The sequence below is a fragment of the Echinops telfairi genome, unplaced genomic scaffold (assembly GCF_000313985.2).
Source record: "Echinops telfairi isolate 266 unplaced genomic scaffold, ASM31398v2 ScPeMD7_7400;HRSCAF=8409, whole genome shotgun sequence".
NCBI lineage: Eukaryota > Metazoa > Chordata > Mammalia > Afrosoricida > Tenrecidae > Echinops > Echinops telfairi.
The window spans coordinates 22,513,618-22,531,726 of NW_022111300.1; the positions used below are offsets into that span (position 1 = coordinate 22,513,618).

Consider the following 18,109-nt stretch of genomic DNA (forward strand, 5'->3'; position numbering starts at 1 on the left):
GGGCCTACTACAGGAAGACCCAACTTGACACCCCAGAGCATGAATCTGGCCATGGCACCCCCTTTGCTTTATTAGGGTGATGTCACAAATGCCCAGACCAAATCTACAGTGAGTAAATGTCAACCAACAATGCAAGTTAAGCACATTTCTGGTGATGTGGACTTGGTCCTACGTTGAGCTTCCGGTGTTAAGTGTCCCCAGGTCACCCACAAGTTGAGCCTGTAAAATACTTGAGACTGGAGCCCATGTCTCTAGCTGGGGACTGCTTCTAGGTGGCACAGTTGTGGGGAGAGGCCCAACTGGTAGCAGCACTGTTGGCCTGTCTCTTCATATGTAAATTTGTTTGCAAGGTAGCTTACATCCTCTAATACTGAGAAAGAAACAGAAGGAAGCCACTCAGACCAGTGAGACATCATTGGTTATGGGATTTTAAAATGAAACGTTTTATTGACTATTCTAATTTAAATCTGCTTACAACACAAAGAAAAATGTCTAGTATGTGAAGCAATAACTGAAAAAAATATTTATACTAAGTCATTATTGGATACAAATCCACCACTACACGGGGTGTGCCTTAAAATGAAAGCATGAGAGCATGCAACTATTCTAACACACAGGGTTAAAAATAAAAGGTGTAAGTACATTTGTTTTGGTAATTCTGAATATACAAATATAGAATTTACCAGATTTACCCTGTAGTGTCGCACTGCTTCATTTCCAAATGTATAGGCATTCAAAAACCTCGAGGAAACATTAAACACGTCCCAGGCTACTTTACGGAGTATCATGAAATATTGTGATCTTGAGCTATTAGAGCTAAAAATTACAATTGTTTTTAAAGCTACATGGCTAAGGGAATAATGAAAGTATCATTCTTTTACGCTTTTTAAAATCCCATAGATAGCTTTATGTTAAAGGGATCATCTATGTTCAAAGGAGGCTGAAATGACAAACAGGTATCAGTTCCAGAATCAAAGGTGTCCTTTGGGTGGTGTGTCAAAATGTTTCACATGTCCAAAGCATTTCCACATTAATCTACCCAAATAATTCTAAATAGTTCAGTCAAGGAAGTCTTTATGGCACACGCCTTTTTCTACTTTAGTAGCTGCAATGGAATCTCTATTGTAGAAAAAGGTTCTTGTTTGGATCTGACTCTCAAGTTGACATTCATGTCTAGTGGTACGTTACTGACCTCTGGGGAATAAGGAATCAAAGGCATTGAGAGGCACAAAACTGACATTTTGGTTGGGGAGAAGGGTGAAGATTAAGTTAGACATTTAGTCCCTTCTACAATCAAGTCCTGACTATACCATAATAAAGTCTCAACTCATTCCTGATTAGTTCTTCTCCTTTAGAAATTACATAGTACACAGTGATCAGATACTGAAGAAACCAAAGAAAAAAACATTCAAAAATACATGAAGAAATAGAAACATAGAATTTCTCACAAGGCCCTGGATCAAAAAAATTTACAAAAAAATCTTTTGAAAATAATCACTATTTGGAAGCTTATTAATACACAGATATCATCATGTTGTTTAAACTAAGTCATGTTAATTTACCAATAAAGTAGTAAACAAACCAATATCTTAAAACAATTTTATAAATTACGCATTCCTTTTGTTAGTGTCACCCTCTCAACAATATACAAAAATAATGCTACAGGACTATTCTTCTAACCTGTCTCCATTTCTTGCAAAGTCCTGGTGCTCTGGGAAGAGACCGGTCATCAATCTTCACTGTAGATGTCCCCCGCAAAAGGAAGGTGCATGTGGCTCCCAGTGACATTAGGCAATCGAGATAAGTCTGGCAGGCTCTGGATCCGGGACCTGAGTTCTTTGCGCACCAGGGAAACTCTGGCTAACTTGCGCTTATATTCCTGCAACATTAAACCAGTTCCATTAGCATCATGGGGGCTCACTGGAGCGGCACCTAGCAAATGTTCTGCATAAGGTCTGGTACTGCAATCGGTAACGTCAAAGAAAAAGATCATTACAATATACATTTTAGGGTCAAAAGAGAAGCTTTAGAAATGTGTAATAGGTAACTTGATATTATTTTTAAAACTACAATCTTTAGCAGCTGTTTTGCACCTATAGAAAGAAGATAATATACTTAATATATAAAGCGTATCATATTTTCAGGGATCACTGAATTTGGATAAAAAAATCACTTACTTTCACAAGCCTCAACTGAAAGTTAGCCCTGTTTTCCCCTGAGTGGTGGAAGGAAGCCATAGGAGCATGTGTTCCAGGAGAAACTTGCTGTTTTCATACTACATCATGGTATGCTATTAGCGATCCTAAGACACTACTTGCATTTATCACTACTTTGAAGTTCTTAGACCCACCACCATGTGTATGCTTTGGTAAAGAAATGCTTTAGTTCACGTTACTCTGATAATTGCACATCAACATAACTCGTTTCCTTTGCATATAAAGATGTTAATTTGAGAGAGTTTGCGGCTTTATCACACTACCCAGGGACTACAATGGCACATGAAAAGGTTAAAAACCAAACTGCCCTGCAAGCAGTCATGTTTGGGTCAAAAGAAAAACAGCCCGTGTCTGTAGTGGGACAGGCTCCTTTCAACTGAGGACTCCAGACATGGGCGGGGTATGGCAGCCAGGGTAAAAGACTGCTAGAATATGGCTATTCTCCCTCTGAGACTAGATCCGTTTCCTCCCTGCTACCAAGGCCAGGATTCACAAACTAGACAGAGCACGCGAGCAACACATTTTTCATCCTATCTCCCAAAGAGCAAGCCCCTCTTAGTCAGTGCTTCTAAACCATGACTGTACATCACAATTATGTAAGTAACTACAAAGAGAATTCTAATCCCCTCTGGACATGGGCCCAGAGCATGTGAATTTTGCAAATACCACTGAGGCTGATAATAAAGTCAGAGATGTGAACCATTTCTCTACCTAGTCTTTCTGCCTAAAATGAAGTCAACAAATGAGGCACACTTCTATTACTGAACCTCTTCTTACAACCCGGAGGGTTCCAGGAAGCTTGCTAAAATTAGCATAACTGTTAGAAGCAAAATGCTCCCAAAAAATAAGAGAACTCTGGGAAACAGCATGCTGGCAACACTGAAAGCTGGCAAAGTGGAGACAGTTCTGGGGACAGGAAAGAGCAACTCTTGCCATGTTCGCGTGTCCCTGCATTTCTAATCTATCATCCAAGTGTAAGCAAAACAAAATTCCTTGCAATGGAGTCGATGCTGGCTTATAGTGACCCTATAGGACAGGGTAGATCTGCCCCTGTGGGTTTCTAAGACTAACTATGAGAGCAGAAGTCTCATCTTTCTCCCAAGGAGCAGCTGGTGGTTTCAAACTGCCGACCTTGCAGTTAGCAGCCCAATTCCTATACTAGGGTGGAGTAAAATTATAAAGTTTAATAGGGATCTCTTTTAATCTCAAAGCATAATTCTCTTCTTCCCTTCTCTCCTTTACCAGTAACACAAGAACACCAAGTAGCTTTCAACATGGTCAGCTCAGAATAGCACACAGAAGATAGACACTGCTATTTCATATTCTGGATGTATACTTCTTAGCTAGGCTCTCTTACGTCTCCTTTGAACTGGCTTTGGCTTTTGATCCACATTTAGCATGTTATTTCTCAGAACATGCTTGTAACAGGCAAACACATAGATTGGTCCGTATCATACCAGCAAGTCCTTGTTCTCAGTGGAATAATAATAACTAAGATACTTCCGAGTCAGCAGTTTCTGTCCAAACATGTTTGAAGACAATTTACCTTCTGCTCCTCTTAGGCTATGTGCTTTGAGAAATGTCTTTGTCAGTACTGTCCACTCTAGTTTCCAGCATCACATAAAGAAGTCCTTGTGTGGTGCTCGTGGTTTAGTGTTGACTTCTAGCCAAATGACTGGCAGTTTGGACCTACCTTGGCAATCTGCTTTCCAAGATCTTGAAAACTATGGATCAAGTCTACTCTGCACTTAATGGGTCACCATGAGTTGGAATCAATACAATGGCACTAGCAGCTGCATGGGACGGGTTTATCTTAATCATGTGATTCAAAATGCATGTGGCAATTAAAAGCCTTCAACAGGCATATACTACTACAAATAGTAAACAAAGGTTGCCACCTGTTTAATGTGAATTATGTATAATGTATTTTAACATGAACTCAATCTTCTCAATAGTCCTAAGAGAACTGGGATTGTCCTCTATGAACATAAGGATCTATAACCACCCCCAACTCACTGCCATTAAGTCAGTGCTGACTCGCAGCGACTCACAGGGCAGGGTAGGACTGCCTCTGTGAGTTTCGGAGACTCTACTCTTTACCTGAGTAGAAAGCCCCACCTTTCTCCCTTGGAGCAGCTGGTCATTTTGTAGCCCAGTGCATAACCACCAGGGCTCCTGAGCCCACTGCAGTGGAGTCTATTCCAACTCATAGGACAGAGAACTGTCACTAAAATATGAGGGGCAGGGCAAGTAAACGAAGTAACTTGGAATGGGATTAGTTGTGGAATCATTATGGAAAGCTATCAGATTCATCCTGCAATAAGACTCACTACAGGAATAAACTTCCTGGTTCTTATTTTGGGGTTGACCCTGACATATCTTAATTCCAGTTGCTTTAATCTTAATGATTAATCTATTTTTGAAGTTAAATATATGGTGCCCCCCTTTCTTTCAAATGATAACAATTCTTTCTTCTCAGCATCTGTGGTGGAAAGAGGGCTAGATGTGCTAGGATTTTTTTTCCCCTTTGCAAGAATCAGTAAGTCCAGTATGATGTTTAAAGAACCCCAATCATGCCTCCCTGTGCCCCTCCCCCGAGGTTTTTTAAACAATGGAGATAATGATGATAAAACATTGTCTGAAACTCAATTGCTTCAGTTGTGGCTATTTCAAATTATTTTTATTCTTACCAGTCTTCGTAATAACTAAGTACTTCAAAATTAAAATAAGTGGGATCTTGGGTCTTAAGAGAATAGTTTACCGTTGAAGGTAAAGCTAGTGGTGTCAACAGTCTTCACAATGTATTATAGAAGCAGGTCATGGTAATCTTCACAACCCTGTTGCATTTCTTCTCCTTGTTCTTTGACATGTGGCATTTCACTGTCTTTTGTTTCTTAAGAAGAAACTTCAGTCTTTCCTTTTCTCTCTGGTGCAGAAACCTGGGATTAAAATAAAGTCTTTCTAACATCACTGCTTTAACTATTCTGAATTTACGGCTCTCATTTTAAAAAAACCCCAATTTACCTTTACTTCATTTTGCTTTCCCTATGACAGGTGCTCTCTAGGAGGATAAGTGGAAGCCCCAATGGTGTGGTGTTATGTATGGGACTAGAATCCTCAAGGTCAGTAGTTCACAGCTATCAGGGCTGCTTCATTGGAGAAAGATGGGGCATTCTACTCCTGTAAAGAGTCTCAGAAACTCACAGCCTCAGTTCTTTCTACCCTGCCCTATGGGGTCACTGTAAGTCAGCATTGACTTGATGGCACCAAAAGATTATGTAAATGGGAAAAATTGGTCAAGATTAAAAAAAAAATTGAGGACATGCCATCATGTTAGGCAGCTGTGACTGGTCAAGTCATTTATCATCCCCAGGGGCCACAGCTCAGTGGCTTGCTCTAACTTGCTTTCCAAAAAACAAATGCTCAATCTTAAGCTTGTGATCTAACTTTAGAATTAATAGCTTTGGGGCTTTAAAATTTAAAAATGCAGCAAAACCAAAATCCTTTTCAATCAAATGTTATCCTGCTCCTTAATGGAAAGGTCTCTGAGCAGGGAGTCTATACATGAATCTTACAGGGCACACTGTCCTCCTTTTTGCAGCTTATTTGGGGCTTTTATTATTCACTCACAGGAGCCCTGGTGGCGCTGTTGGGTAACCACGAGGTCAGCAGATCAAATCCACCAGGCACTTTGTAGGAGAACGATGAAGTCATCTGCTCTCATAATCATCTAAAACCCTGGATCCGTATGCATAGTCACTAGGTTTCAGAATCTACTCGAGGGCAGTGTTTTTTGGGGGATTTATCTCAAATAAGCCACTGTAAAATTAAAGCAGACTTAATTTTACTTAAAAAATATCCTTCCGTTATTCCAAAGTTTTAAAACAGAATTACTATAAAGTCTTTTAGATTGTTAACAAGCAAGTGGAAAATAAACTTAATGGATTTCTAAGAGCTAGATTTCCTGCAAGGAAACCACTGTCTACCTGGCTCTTGACCGGGTTTTAAAAAATTGCAATGAGGGTCATGTTACCAATAGGCATTACACCCCCTAGCTATCAATCTACCTCACCCAACAGCTACACTTTTGATGTTACTAAATGCAAACCACTGTTGAAGGCTTTCAAGTTAATACTTACAAGTAAAGATTATGCCAAGCCTATGTAACAGATGAAGAAACGAAAGTACATTGAACCAGCAGGGGATTTCCCCTAAAGTCAAAGGGTTCAAACCTGGCTCCAGAATAATCATACGTATTAACCATTCTACCAGCCTGCCTCTCTTCAAGGAGCACTATGAAGTACATATAAGCTACAGGATCAATGACAATCATGCCCCTACAATTAAAATGGTCACAAGTCAAACTGATCGTGAATTACATGGAAGCCTATTTCTACCATTAAAATGTCCCTGGCATTCCAGTTAGAGTTGTCATTTTCTCATGAATAAAAAATATGGGCCTAGAAAAGGATTTTCTTTTTTGAGAGACCAGTAATAGTGATAGCAGCAATATCGAGCAGACAAAAGAAAGAGAATCAGGGAAAAAAGGCAAGGAATCGGTCCAAGTATCAATGGGTGCATAAGAAAGCTGAACCTAACAGCAGTCATCAGTTTGGACCATGGAAGTTAAACCAGAAGTTAACAGGAAAGATATGGCTTCGGTTAAGCTCTTTCAAAATAAAGTGGGGAGATATATTTAAAATAAAATGAAGTCAATCCTGAGAATTGATGCATTTGAATTAAAATGCTGGCGAAGAATACTGACATTACCACGAACTGCCAAAGGAACAAACAAATCTGTATCAGAAGAAGTACAACCAGGGTGCATGCTCCTTGGAAGCAAAGATGGGGAGACTTTGTCTCACGGACTTTGGACATGTTATCAGGAGGGATCCGTCCCTGGAAAAGGACATCATGCTTGCTAAAATAAAAGGTCAGAGAAAAGAGAAGACCTTCATTGAGAGGGACTGCCACATTGACTGCCACGAGGAACTCATACATAACCACCTGTAAAGAGGGCACAAGACCAAGCTGTGTTTTGTTCTGTTGTCCACAGATAGGGTGGTTATTAGTTCAAACCAACTCAATGGCCTCTATCAACAAGCAGAATAGTGGGGAAATTCCTTCTGGGAAAGAGCTGAAATTTTAGTGGTTGACTAACCCACAAGGAACTGATCATGGAATTTCCAGTTACATATTGGAGCAAAGAATAGGAAATGTACAAGGGAGGCTTGGAGTTTGCAGTCAAAACAGTTATAGGTTCAAATATCAGTTCTACTGCTAGCGTCTTTAGCCTTCAATTTTCAACCTTGTCAAATAGGTACATCTGTGTTTCCTTAGAGGATGACTGTTAAGAATTTAAATGAGGCAAGTTATATATTTCATCATTGCTACCCTGCACCCTGACTGGCTCATCTTCCCCCCCAAACATATAACTTTCCTCTAGTTCTTAAATGCCTCCTCCCTCCCACTATCATGATCCAAGTTCTACCTTACAAATCCAGCTAGACCAGAGGATGTACATTGGAACAGATAGCAACTGGGGGAATCCAGGACAGATGACTCCTTCAGGACCAGTGGTGAGAGTGGTGATGCCTGGAGGGTGGAGGGCAGGTGGGGTAGAAAGGGGGAACCGATTACAAGAATCTATATATAGCCTCCTCCTTGGGGGGTGAACAGCAGAGAAGAGGGCAGGGGGAGATGTCGGACAGTGTAACATGACAAAATAATAATAATTTATGAATTATGCAGGGCTCATGAGGGATGGGGGAGTAGGGAGGGAGAGGGGAAAATGAGCAACCGATATCAAGGGCTCAAGTAGACGGCAAATGTCTTGAAAATGATGATGGCAACAAATATGCATATATACTGACACAATGGATGTATGGATTGTGATAAGAATTGTACAAGCCCCAAATAAAATTATTTTTAAAAACCGAAGTCAATACTTAGCTTATGCTAATAAAGGAGGAATTTAGCTAATTATGCTTTTAATTTTTTGTGTGACCACTTCATGTATTCGCATAGCATGAGAGGGTAATCCCCCAAACCCGGAATTTCCCCCCCAAAAGCTATGTCTTAATTGCTTTTACAAAACAACCTTATCACCTCCTAAGTACTCTCCATTACACTTAATACTTTTGTCAAATCTGCGATTCCATTCTTGGAAACATTTTTCAAACTCGTCTGTTTGGATGACTGACAGCACTTCCCTCCCTTTTTCCTTCACTTCTTCTATGTCATCAAATCGCTGTTCTTTCATGTTGCTCTTCACTCGAAGGGGAAAAAAAGTCGCATAGAGGGAGATCTGTTGAGTAAGGTGTGTGGGGCAAGAGAGGCATGCTGTTTTCCCCCCTAAACTGGTGCACTGAGATGGCTGTGGAGCAGGTGTATTGTCTTGGTGGCCAAACCAGTCCCCTGAATACCACCAATCAGGCTTTTGTCACACACTGTTACATAATCTTTACAGAACCTCTAAATACAAAGCTTGGTTAAGTCTGACCAAACTCGAAATGCACTATGAGTTGACATTTCATCCATTTGGGAAGTTGACATACATCCAGAATGTTTGTCATCAACATTTCACCTTTTCTGAAATGAGAAAACCACTCACATACTTGAGTTTTTCTCATAGAACTACTGTCCTTGTAAGCTGTGTTCAATATCACTATAGCTTCTGTGGCATTTTTCCTGAGGAGGAAATAAAATTTCACAGCTGCAAGCTGTTCTCTTAAATCGGCCATCACAAAAAAGTTTGAGAAACTGCTTTTCAAAAAAAATTCACTGTGAGAACCTTCCCAGTTGACGCCACTGGCTACAGCAACTTGGAGCAAGCTGCTTGATGCTCACTTAGCAAGGAAAAAAAATGTGCACTACGAAAGTTCTGCTTCATCCAACACAATTCTGCTTTGGGGGGAGTACCCCCTCCCATATATAAGTAAAAAAAATATCGCTACTAGGAATTCAGCTTACATATACATATATTCTAAACAAAACATGTTTAATGGACATCTTCCAAAATTAATGAAACTTTGTAACAAGTGTCCTGGAATGCTATCTCAGATAAATCAGTAATTTGGGTGATGTAACTTTATAAAGGTGAGAGAGAAAGATAAATTCATGATAGAGAGGGTCATTCAAGAAGGCTAAGGTGATTCTTCTGGAACTCCAAAAGGGTCATCGTATACATTTTTCTTACCAGACACAGGATTGTCAAGAGGGCTTCTAAGGAAAAAAATGGACAACTGCATTGATGAGAAAAATGCCAACAAAGTTGAGCTGAAGAATTTTTTCCCCATAATAATGTAACTTCCCAAAAGGAAATAGAGGAAAAAACTAGGAGGCATTTATAGAGGTCTAAATACAGGCATGTACATATATTTATATACAATGATAGGGAAATATATCTATGTACATATATTTATATGTTAAGTATTAAGGTAGCAGACAGACATTGGGCCTCTACTTACGTACTCTCTCAACACAAGAATACTTTGTTCTAATAACCCAGAATTCTGTGATGCTCACTTTCCCAACATGATCACTAAAGACAAAATAAGCAAATTGAAGAAAGTTGATGGTGTCCAGCTATCAAAAGGTACATAGTGTCTGGGGTCTTAAAGGTTTGAAGATAAATAAGTGGCCATCTAACTGTGAATCAACAAAGTCCACATGGAAAAAGCACACCAGACTGTGATCATGAGGTAGTGATGGTATCATCAGAAATCAGGCATCAGAGACCCAGAAAACAAAATCTTATCAATGTGAAAGAGGAGGAGTGAGGAGTGGAGACCCAAGACCATCTGTTGACAATTGGACATCCCTACAAGAAGGGTCAGAGAAGAGACGAGCCAGTCAGGGTGCAGCAAAGCACCCACTTTCCTCAACATCTTTAATGCTTCCTCTCCACCCCCACCCCACTATGATGACTCCAATTCTACCTTACAAATCCAGCTAGACCAGAACATGTACATGGGTACAGTTAAGAGCTGGAAACACAGGGAATCCAGGACAGATAAACTCCTCAGGGCCAGTTTTGAGAGTAGCGATACCAGGAGAGTAAGGGGAAGGTGGGAGTAGAAAGGGAGATCCGTTCACAATGAACTACATATAAACCCCTCCCGGTGGGACAGACAACAGAAAAGTGAGTGAAGGGAGACATTGGTCAGTGTAAGACAAGAAAAAATATTTCATAAATTATTGAGGGTTTATGAGGGAGGGAAAAATTGAGCTGATACCAAGGGCTCAAGTAGAAAAAGGTTTTGAAAATGATGGCAACAAATGTACAAATGTGCTTGACACATTTATGTATGGATTGTGTTAAGAGTTGTATGAGCCCCCAATAAGATGATTTTTTAAAAAATTAATGTAACTTCCCATGCTTTGGGGGCAACAAAGGCTGTCCTAGAAATATTTTCATGGGGAATCTTTCTCCCATCCACCCTACATCCCTGATCTTACCCCTTCAGATGTCTATTTCACATCAAAACTCAAAAGAACACTTCAGACTACCGGAATTCCACAATGATGCCAAAACTATTACTTTGATGTGGTGTAACAGATAATTCTTTGGGGAAGGGTTAGAGAGATGGAAACATTGAATTTAGAAGTATACACACCTAAAGAAAACAAAAGCTTCATATTTTAATGAAGGTTACTGATTTTATAGCAATATTTTTTAAAGTACCCTTGTATTATCAAGAATGACTAAGAATATTATCAAGAATGATTAAATCATAGTATCTCAGGGCCACAAAAAACTCAGTGCATTTAGATGTTTCTCAAATTGAGGGTCCTATGCAACAATGTTCCAGAAGGTTCTAAAAGATGAGCCAGAAAGCAGGATCTGGTTCCAGAAGGTTCTAAAAGATGAGCCAGATAGCTTTTCGGAACGAAAAGTTTGCTTTGTTGCTCAGATGCTCAGCATTCTGATGTCAGGTTTGCCCCATTACTGAAAATTATTGAAACACATTTTTGCTAACAGCTTGTACTATTTCCCAGAGCTACATTTATTTATAGAATAGGCCCCCATATTTTCCTCATCACATTCCTCTTATACAACCTCTTCTTGAACACCTCCAGTAACAAAAATTCAACTCCTTGTTCACTTCTGAAGTAGTTTCACTTCTAGGTGGATGTTTGCTTCTTTCAACACTTTAAATAGTTCACTTTACTCTTCTTGCTTTTAGGGTTCTATTAGTACTGTTATAAAGTTTATCTTTGTCCCTCTATAGCATAGGCACTCAAATTTATTTTGTCTACCACCTACTTTTCAGGGGAAAAAACTTACTCAGGGCCCCCTTGGTAATTAAAAAAACTGTACTACCACCCATAAGCCAGGATAAAGTATAGGCACCTGTTTTTATGGTCTCAATGGGTCATTCTAGTGCCCCCCTTCAGGGGAAGTATTGCCCACTTGGGGGAACTGCTCTACAGGAATGGTGGCCCCACTCCCCAAATTCTTTCAAGATTTTCCGTAACACAGGAAGACATGCTTAAGTGTCACCCCCTCCCCTGCCAGCTTTATTCTGCCTGGTGTTCACAGAGCTTCCTGGACCTGTGGTTTGATGTTATTAATTTAGAAAAATCCTCTGTGATCACTGCAATGTTTCATGGTCCTTTAGGTATTCCAATAACATGAGGGAGATTCAAAAAGTTCGTGGAAAAATTCCAATTCCACTTTTTCAACAAACTTTTGGAAGCTTCCTTGTACACTACACCTTCTGAGATTGTGTCAGTTCTTGAACATTTTCTTCATTCTTTCCTGGTACTGTTCAGTCACCTGAGCAGCCCAACAAAGGCCTTCTTCATTGCTGATCATGTTTGACGTTCAGCGACTCCTTGATTCTTCCATATGACTTATTCTTGCAGGTTATCTAATTTCCATGAGGCCTTGTCTTGTTAACCATTTATTTTTGGTGCCATAAAGCCAATTCTGACTCAAGACCCACACAAACAAAACAAAACACTGCCCATTCTTGGCCCAGTTCCACAATCATTACATTTGAGACTAATTTTAAAGCCCCAATGTCAACCTGTCTCATTGAAGACCACCCTTTTTCTCCAAATCTTTACCAAGTATGGTATCTCTTCAAGGAACTGGTCCTTCCTGATAACATGTCTAAAATATGACATAATAAATTTTATTATCCTTGCTTCCAATGAATATTCTAGCTGTACTTCTAATATTAGTTTGTTCAATCTTTTGGTATTGCATAGTACATTTTGTCAATACCGTAACTCAAAGGCATCAATTTCTTTTCTGGTCTTCCATATTCATGGGCTAACTTTTGCATGCACCTGATACAAATAAAAATATCGTGGCTTGGAGCAGGTAGAACTTAGTCCTCATAATGACATCTTTGTTAAGCATGTTAAAGAGGTTTTTTGTAAACTTGCCTAACAAAATAATTAATTTGATTTCTAGACTGCTGCATGCATGGGAGGTGATCGTAGATCTAAGTAAAATGAATTCTTGAGAATCTCAACCTGTTGTTTTTAACGATGTTGAGTCAGTTGTGAGGATTTCCGTATTATGCTGAGGTGTAATACAAGATGAAGGCTGCATGCAGTTCCTCATCTTCAGTGTATAAAGGCATCTTTGTTTTTATCAAAGTTGCATCATCTGTACATTGCAAATTGTTAATGAGTCCTCCTTGATTCCTGATACCACGTTCCCTTTCAGAGTCAGATTTGCTCAACATACTGATTAAATAAACATGGTGAAAGGATACAACCCGGACACATACCTTTCCTGATTTTAACCTATTTAGCAGCCCCTTGCTCTCTTTAAACTTTAGCTTCTACTACAGGTTCCACATAATGCAATTGTTCTGGAACTCCTATTCTTTCCAAGAATCTCCGTAATTTGTTATGATCCACAAACATCTTGTTAGGTGCCATGCAGTCAGTCCCAACCCAGAGACCCTATGCATAACAGAACAAAACACTACCTGCTCCTATGACAACCTCACAATTGTTCCTATGCCCAAGTCCATTGTTGCTGCCACTGTGTTCATCCATCATGTTGGTGGTCTTCCTCTCTTAAAGTGTCCCTCTATTTTACCAATGGGGACGTCCTTCTCCAGGGACTGACAACATGAACAAAGCATGTAGGATGAAGGCTCAATACCCTGGCCTCCCAGGAGCACTCTGGTGGCACTCCTTCCCAGAGAGATCAGTTTCTCTTCTCAGCAGTGAATGGTGTTTTGAATATTCTTCTCAAGCACAATTCAAATGCTTTAATTTCTTCTTCAATTTTCCTGACTCAATGTCCAATTTCACATTCATATGAGGCAATTAAAAATACTATGGCTTGGGTCAGGCTCACTTTAATCCTCAATATTCTAAAGAGGGCTTGTGCAGATTTACAAATGTAATTTTTCATTTCATCTCTTGGCCGCTGCTTCCAGGAGCAATGATTGAGGATCCAAGTAACAAAAAATCCTTCCTACAATTTTTTTTCTCCATTTATCATGTTACCTATTGGTCCCATTTTGAAGACTTTAGTCCTGAGATCGACTTGTAATCTATACTGACAGCTACAATCCTTGATCTTTATCAGCAAGTGTTTCAAGTCCTCCTCACTTTCAGCAAACAAGATTGTGTAATCTGCATACCACAGATTGTTAATAAACCTCCGATCTCGATGACATATGCTTCACATAATCCAGCTTCCTCAATTATTTCCTCAGCATAGATTGAATTAAGTATGGTGAGAGGATAGCACTGTGTTGCACACCTTTCTTGGTGTTGAACCAGGCAGTATTCCCTTATTCTGCTCACACAAATTAATCCATGTATTAGTTCCTCATGAGTACAATGAAGTGTTTTGGAATTCTCAGTTTTCTCAAGGCTACCCATAGTTTGTCATGATCCATGTAGTTGAATGCTTTTCTCTAGTCAACAAAACATAAGTAAACATCTTTCTGGCATTCTCTGCTTTCAGTGAAGATCCATCTGGTAGAACAATATCCTTTGTTCCACTTCCTCTTCTGAATCCGGCCTGAGCTTCTGGCAGCCCTGTCATTGTACTGCTGCAACCATTGATGTATGATCTTCAGCAAAATTTTAATTCCGTGTGACATCAAGATTTTCTGTAACTTGATCACTCTGTTGGGTCACCTTTCTTGGAATGGGTGCACATACAGATCTCCAGTCAAGTCGGTCAAGCTTTCTTGGCATAGCTGAGTAAGGGCTTCCAGTGCTTCATCAGTCTCTTGGAACTTTTCAATTGGCACTCCATCAATTGTTGGATCCTTGCTTTTGGCTAATAATTTCAGTGCAGCTTGAACTGCTTTCTTCAGCACTATTGGTTCATGCTCATATGCTACCTCCTGAAATGTATGAATGTGGATTGTCTTTTTGGTACAATGACAGTGTATTCTACCTTCTTTTGATGCTTCCTGCACCATGTAATATTTTGTCTACTGTTGTTGCTGTTAGATGCCACTGATTCAGTTGTAACTGAGAGAGACCCCATACACAACAGAATAGAACACTGCCCCATCCTCACAAGTGTTCCTATGCCTGTGGCCATTGTTACAGCCATGTTGTCAATCCATCTCATTGAGGGCCTTACTCGTTTTTGCTGCCCCTCCACTTTACCAAGCATGATGTCCATCTTCTGGGACTGATCTCCCCTGATATGTTCAAAGTACGTGAAGACAAAACCTTCCATCTTTGCCTCTAAGAACACTCTCTACTTCTTCCAAAATGTATTGGTTTGTCCTTTTAGCAGAGCATGTTACTTTCAATATTCTTCACTACCACAATTCAAATGTATTAATCCTTCCAGCCCTTATTAAGTGTCCAATTTTCACATGCATGAGACAACTGAAAATGCCATGACTTTGATCGGGTGCACCTATGTCCTCAAAGGAACATCCTTGCTTTTCAATACTTTACGTTTGTGCAGATTTGCTTAATGCAATGTATTTTTTTTAACCTCTTGACTGCTGCTTCCATAAGCACTGATTGTAGAATAAGCAAGATAAAATCCTTGACACTTCAATCTTTTCTCCATTTATCATGATGTTATCTCTTAGTCAAATTGTGAGAATTTGGGTCCTCTTGACACTGAGTTGTAAGCCACACTGACAGGCTGCAATCCTTGACCTTCATCAGCAAGGGCTTCAAGTCCTCCTTTCTTTTGTGTGTGTAGGTGACACAACCCTGCTTGCTGACAGAAGACCTGATGGGCTGTGAGAAAACATCAAAATGATCATTCACGAAGAAATCAATAGGTCATTAAGATTGCAGAATGTAAAGATTAGCATATCAGAAGAGCCTCTAAAATTTGCTTTGCCCCCAATCCAGATGCTACATTCTTTGTCATATAATCCAGATTCTGATTATTTGCTCAGCATAGACTGAATAATAGTGAGAAAGCAACCCAGACACTTCGACTCTTTCATTACAACTTAAAATTAGAGGCTTACATTTTTCGAGTTTTGAGTGTTTTTCTTTTGCTTTTCTAACCCTAGGTTTTGGCACGTTTCATTCTAATACGTTGCCTTCTCCAGTTGTCCTTCAAAAAGTTCCATTCAGCTCTGACTTCAACATTTCTTCCATTTACCATGGTTACTCTCCAATTAAGAGCAAGTTTATTAGGTCTTCTTTCATTAAAATTCAATGCACTAAATCTGTTCTTCAGATGTTTGCGATATTTAGGTGGGATGGTCTCAAGGTTGCATTTTGGCTCCTGTGGACTTGTTTTAACTTTATTCAGCTTTATCCTAACTTACATATGACCAATATGTAAGTCTGTTCCACTGTCAGTCCCTGGCCTGATTTTAGCTGCTGACATTCAGCTTCTTCACCGTCTTTTCTCACAGATGTAGTCAATTTGATTTCTATATATTCCATCTAGGGAAGTCCATGTGTAGTTGCATTTTGTGTTGTTGAAAAAAGGCATGTCACAAATAAATCATTGGTTTTGCAAAATTCTACCATGTGCTATCCAGCTTCATTTCTATCACCAAGTCCATATTTTCCAACAATTGTTCCTTCATTTCAAGTTTTGCATTCCAGTCACTGGCCATTACCAATATATCTTGATTTTATGTTTGATCAATTTCAAACTGATGACATTGGTAGATTTTTCAATTTCTTCATCACTAGCTTTTGTAGTTGGTGCCTAAATTTGAGAAATACTGGTATTCACTGGATTTCCTTTCAGGTTAGATATAATCCTACTACAGACAGCATTGTACTTCATGAATTTTACAATGTCCTTTTATACAATGACTGCCACACCATTTCTCATGTTATTCCCAGCTTAGTAAATCAAAATGGTCAATACCATTCCAACTCATGAATGCCTAGGATATTGATCTTTATGTGACTCATTTATGACTTTCAATTTTCCTAGATTCATACTTCACACACACTAAGTTCAAATCATCACATTCTTGAGGTTGTTTCTCCTTACTTTGAGCCATGCTCCATCAGCAATGGAAGATCTCAAAGGCTCCACTGCCAGCGGGTTTACATGACTCATATCATCATGGTGGACTCCACTCTGAGAAATCAGCTTGGGTTTACATGACACATCATCATGGTCAACTCCACTGAGAAATCAGCTGGTGCTCTGCCACATTTCGAGTGCTCTCGGGCCCAAAGGGCCCATCTTTCACAGTATTCTGCTCCGATTCATTGGGCCATTAATATCTAACAATGTTTCAAAGCCATGACAAAGGTTTTCAGCAGCTCCTTACTTAGAAGTGGAGATTCAAGTACTTCTTCATTGTTCGTTCTTAATCTGGAAACTCTGCTAAAACTTGTTCACTTTGGGTGACCCTGCTGGCATTTGAAATATTAATGACATAGCTTTCTGCATGACAGCAGCACAAGCCATTACAGATGGACAAATAACAGGCAAGTGGTGGGACTTATGATTAGTAGTCTTATATTCACAAACATTTGCGTTTTAAGCAGGGATATGATGCTGCACAAGACCTCTTTACAGAAATGAAAAGCAAGGCTGTTACCTTGAGGACTAAGGTAGGTCTGACACAAGCCATGGTATTTTACATTGCTTCAGATGCATGTCAAAGTTGGACATTGAACATGGAAGACTAAAGAATAATCAATGCATTTGAATTGTGATGCTAGAGAAGAATTCAAAGTACTATGAAGTGCCGAAAGGACAAACTGATCTGTTTTGGAAGAAGTATGGGCAAAGTGCTCTTTAGAGGCAAGGATGTTGAACCTTTGTCTACATACTTTGTACATGCTGTTAGGAGAGGTCAGTCCCTGGAGAAGGATATCATGTTTAGTAGAGGGACAATGAAAGTAAGGAAGGCCTTCAAGGAGATGAATGACACGATGATTTAACAATGGACGAAGTATAAGAGCAACTGTGAGAATGACACTGGATAGGGCAGTGTTTCATTCGGTTGTGCATAAGATCACTATGGTTCGGAACTGATTCAGACACCTAACAACAAGGAGCAGGAACGTGTGTTCACAGAAGAGCATTACAGATGTAGTGACTTGCATTTCTTTAGGCAATATGTGACCATCATACTTATGCAAGGGTGGTTTCACAACAGGTATGAAAAGCACTCATGAAAAACAGCAGGTGTCACAATGCTACTTCAGTCATAAAAGAGCTTCCATTTTATATAGCAAGCTGATGTCACATATTGCTCCTCCCTCCCCCAAAGGTCATGTTGCACAAGCAAAGGCCCACAAGGACAGAGAAAAGGAGACCTCAGTACACAGATGTCATGAAAGTTTTGGAAGTAAGAAAACAATGAAAGAAGGGGCTGTGATCAGAAAGAATGTAATTCATCTTGAGAAGCTTTGGAAATACTCAAGACTTTTGAAGTACGAAGAGCTCCTTGAAAACCGAGTCTTAAGATTACCAATGACTCCTTAAAAACACGTAC

The 18,109-nt window shown here is 39.6% G+C and overlaps 1 protein-coding gene across 2 annotated transcripts in view; it reads right to left on the reverse strand.

The window, feature by feature from the left end:
* Positions 1-455: 455 nt before the first annotated feature.
* The window catches only part of RPRD1A (regulation of nuclear pre-mRNA domain containing 1A), a 59,254-nt gene continuing 41,600 nt past the window's right edge, over positions 456-18,109 (reverse strand). The window contains exon 7 of one of the 2 annotated variants that reach the window (XM_004702959.2): positions 456-1,879. In XM_004702959.2, the coding sequence (XP_004703016.1) occupies positions 1,730-1,879 (150 nt within the window). In that variant the 3' untranslated portion in view covers positions 456-1,729. The remainder of the gene's footprint in view (positions 1,880-18,109) is intronic. The other variant, XM_045296201.1, reaches the window with a different exon arrangement.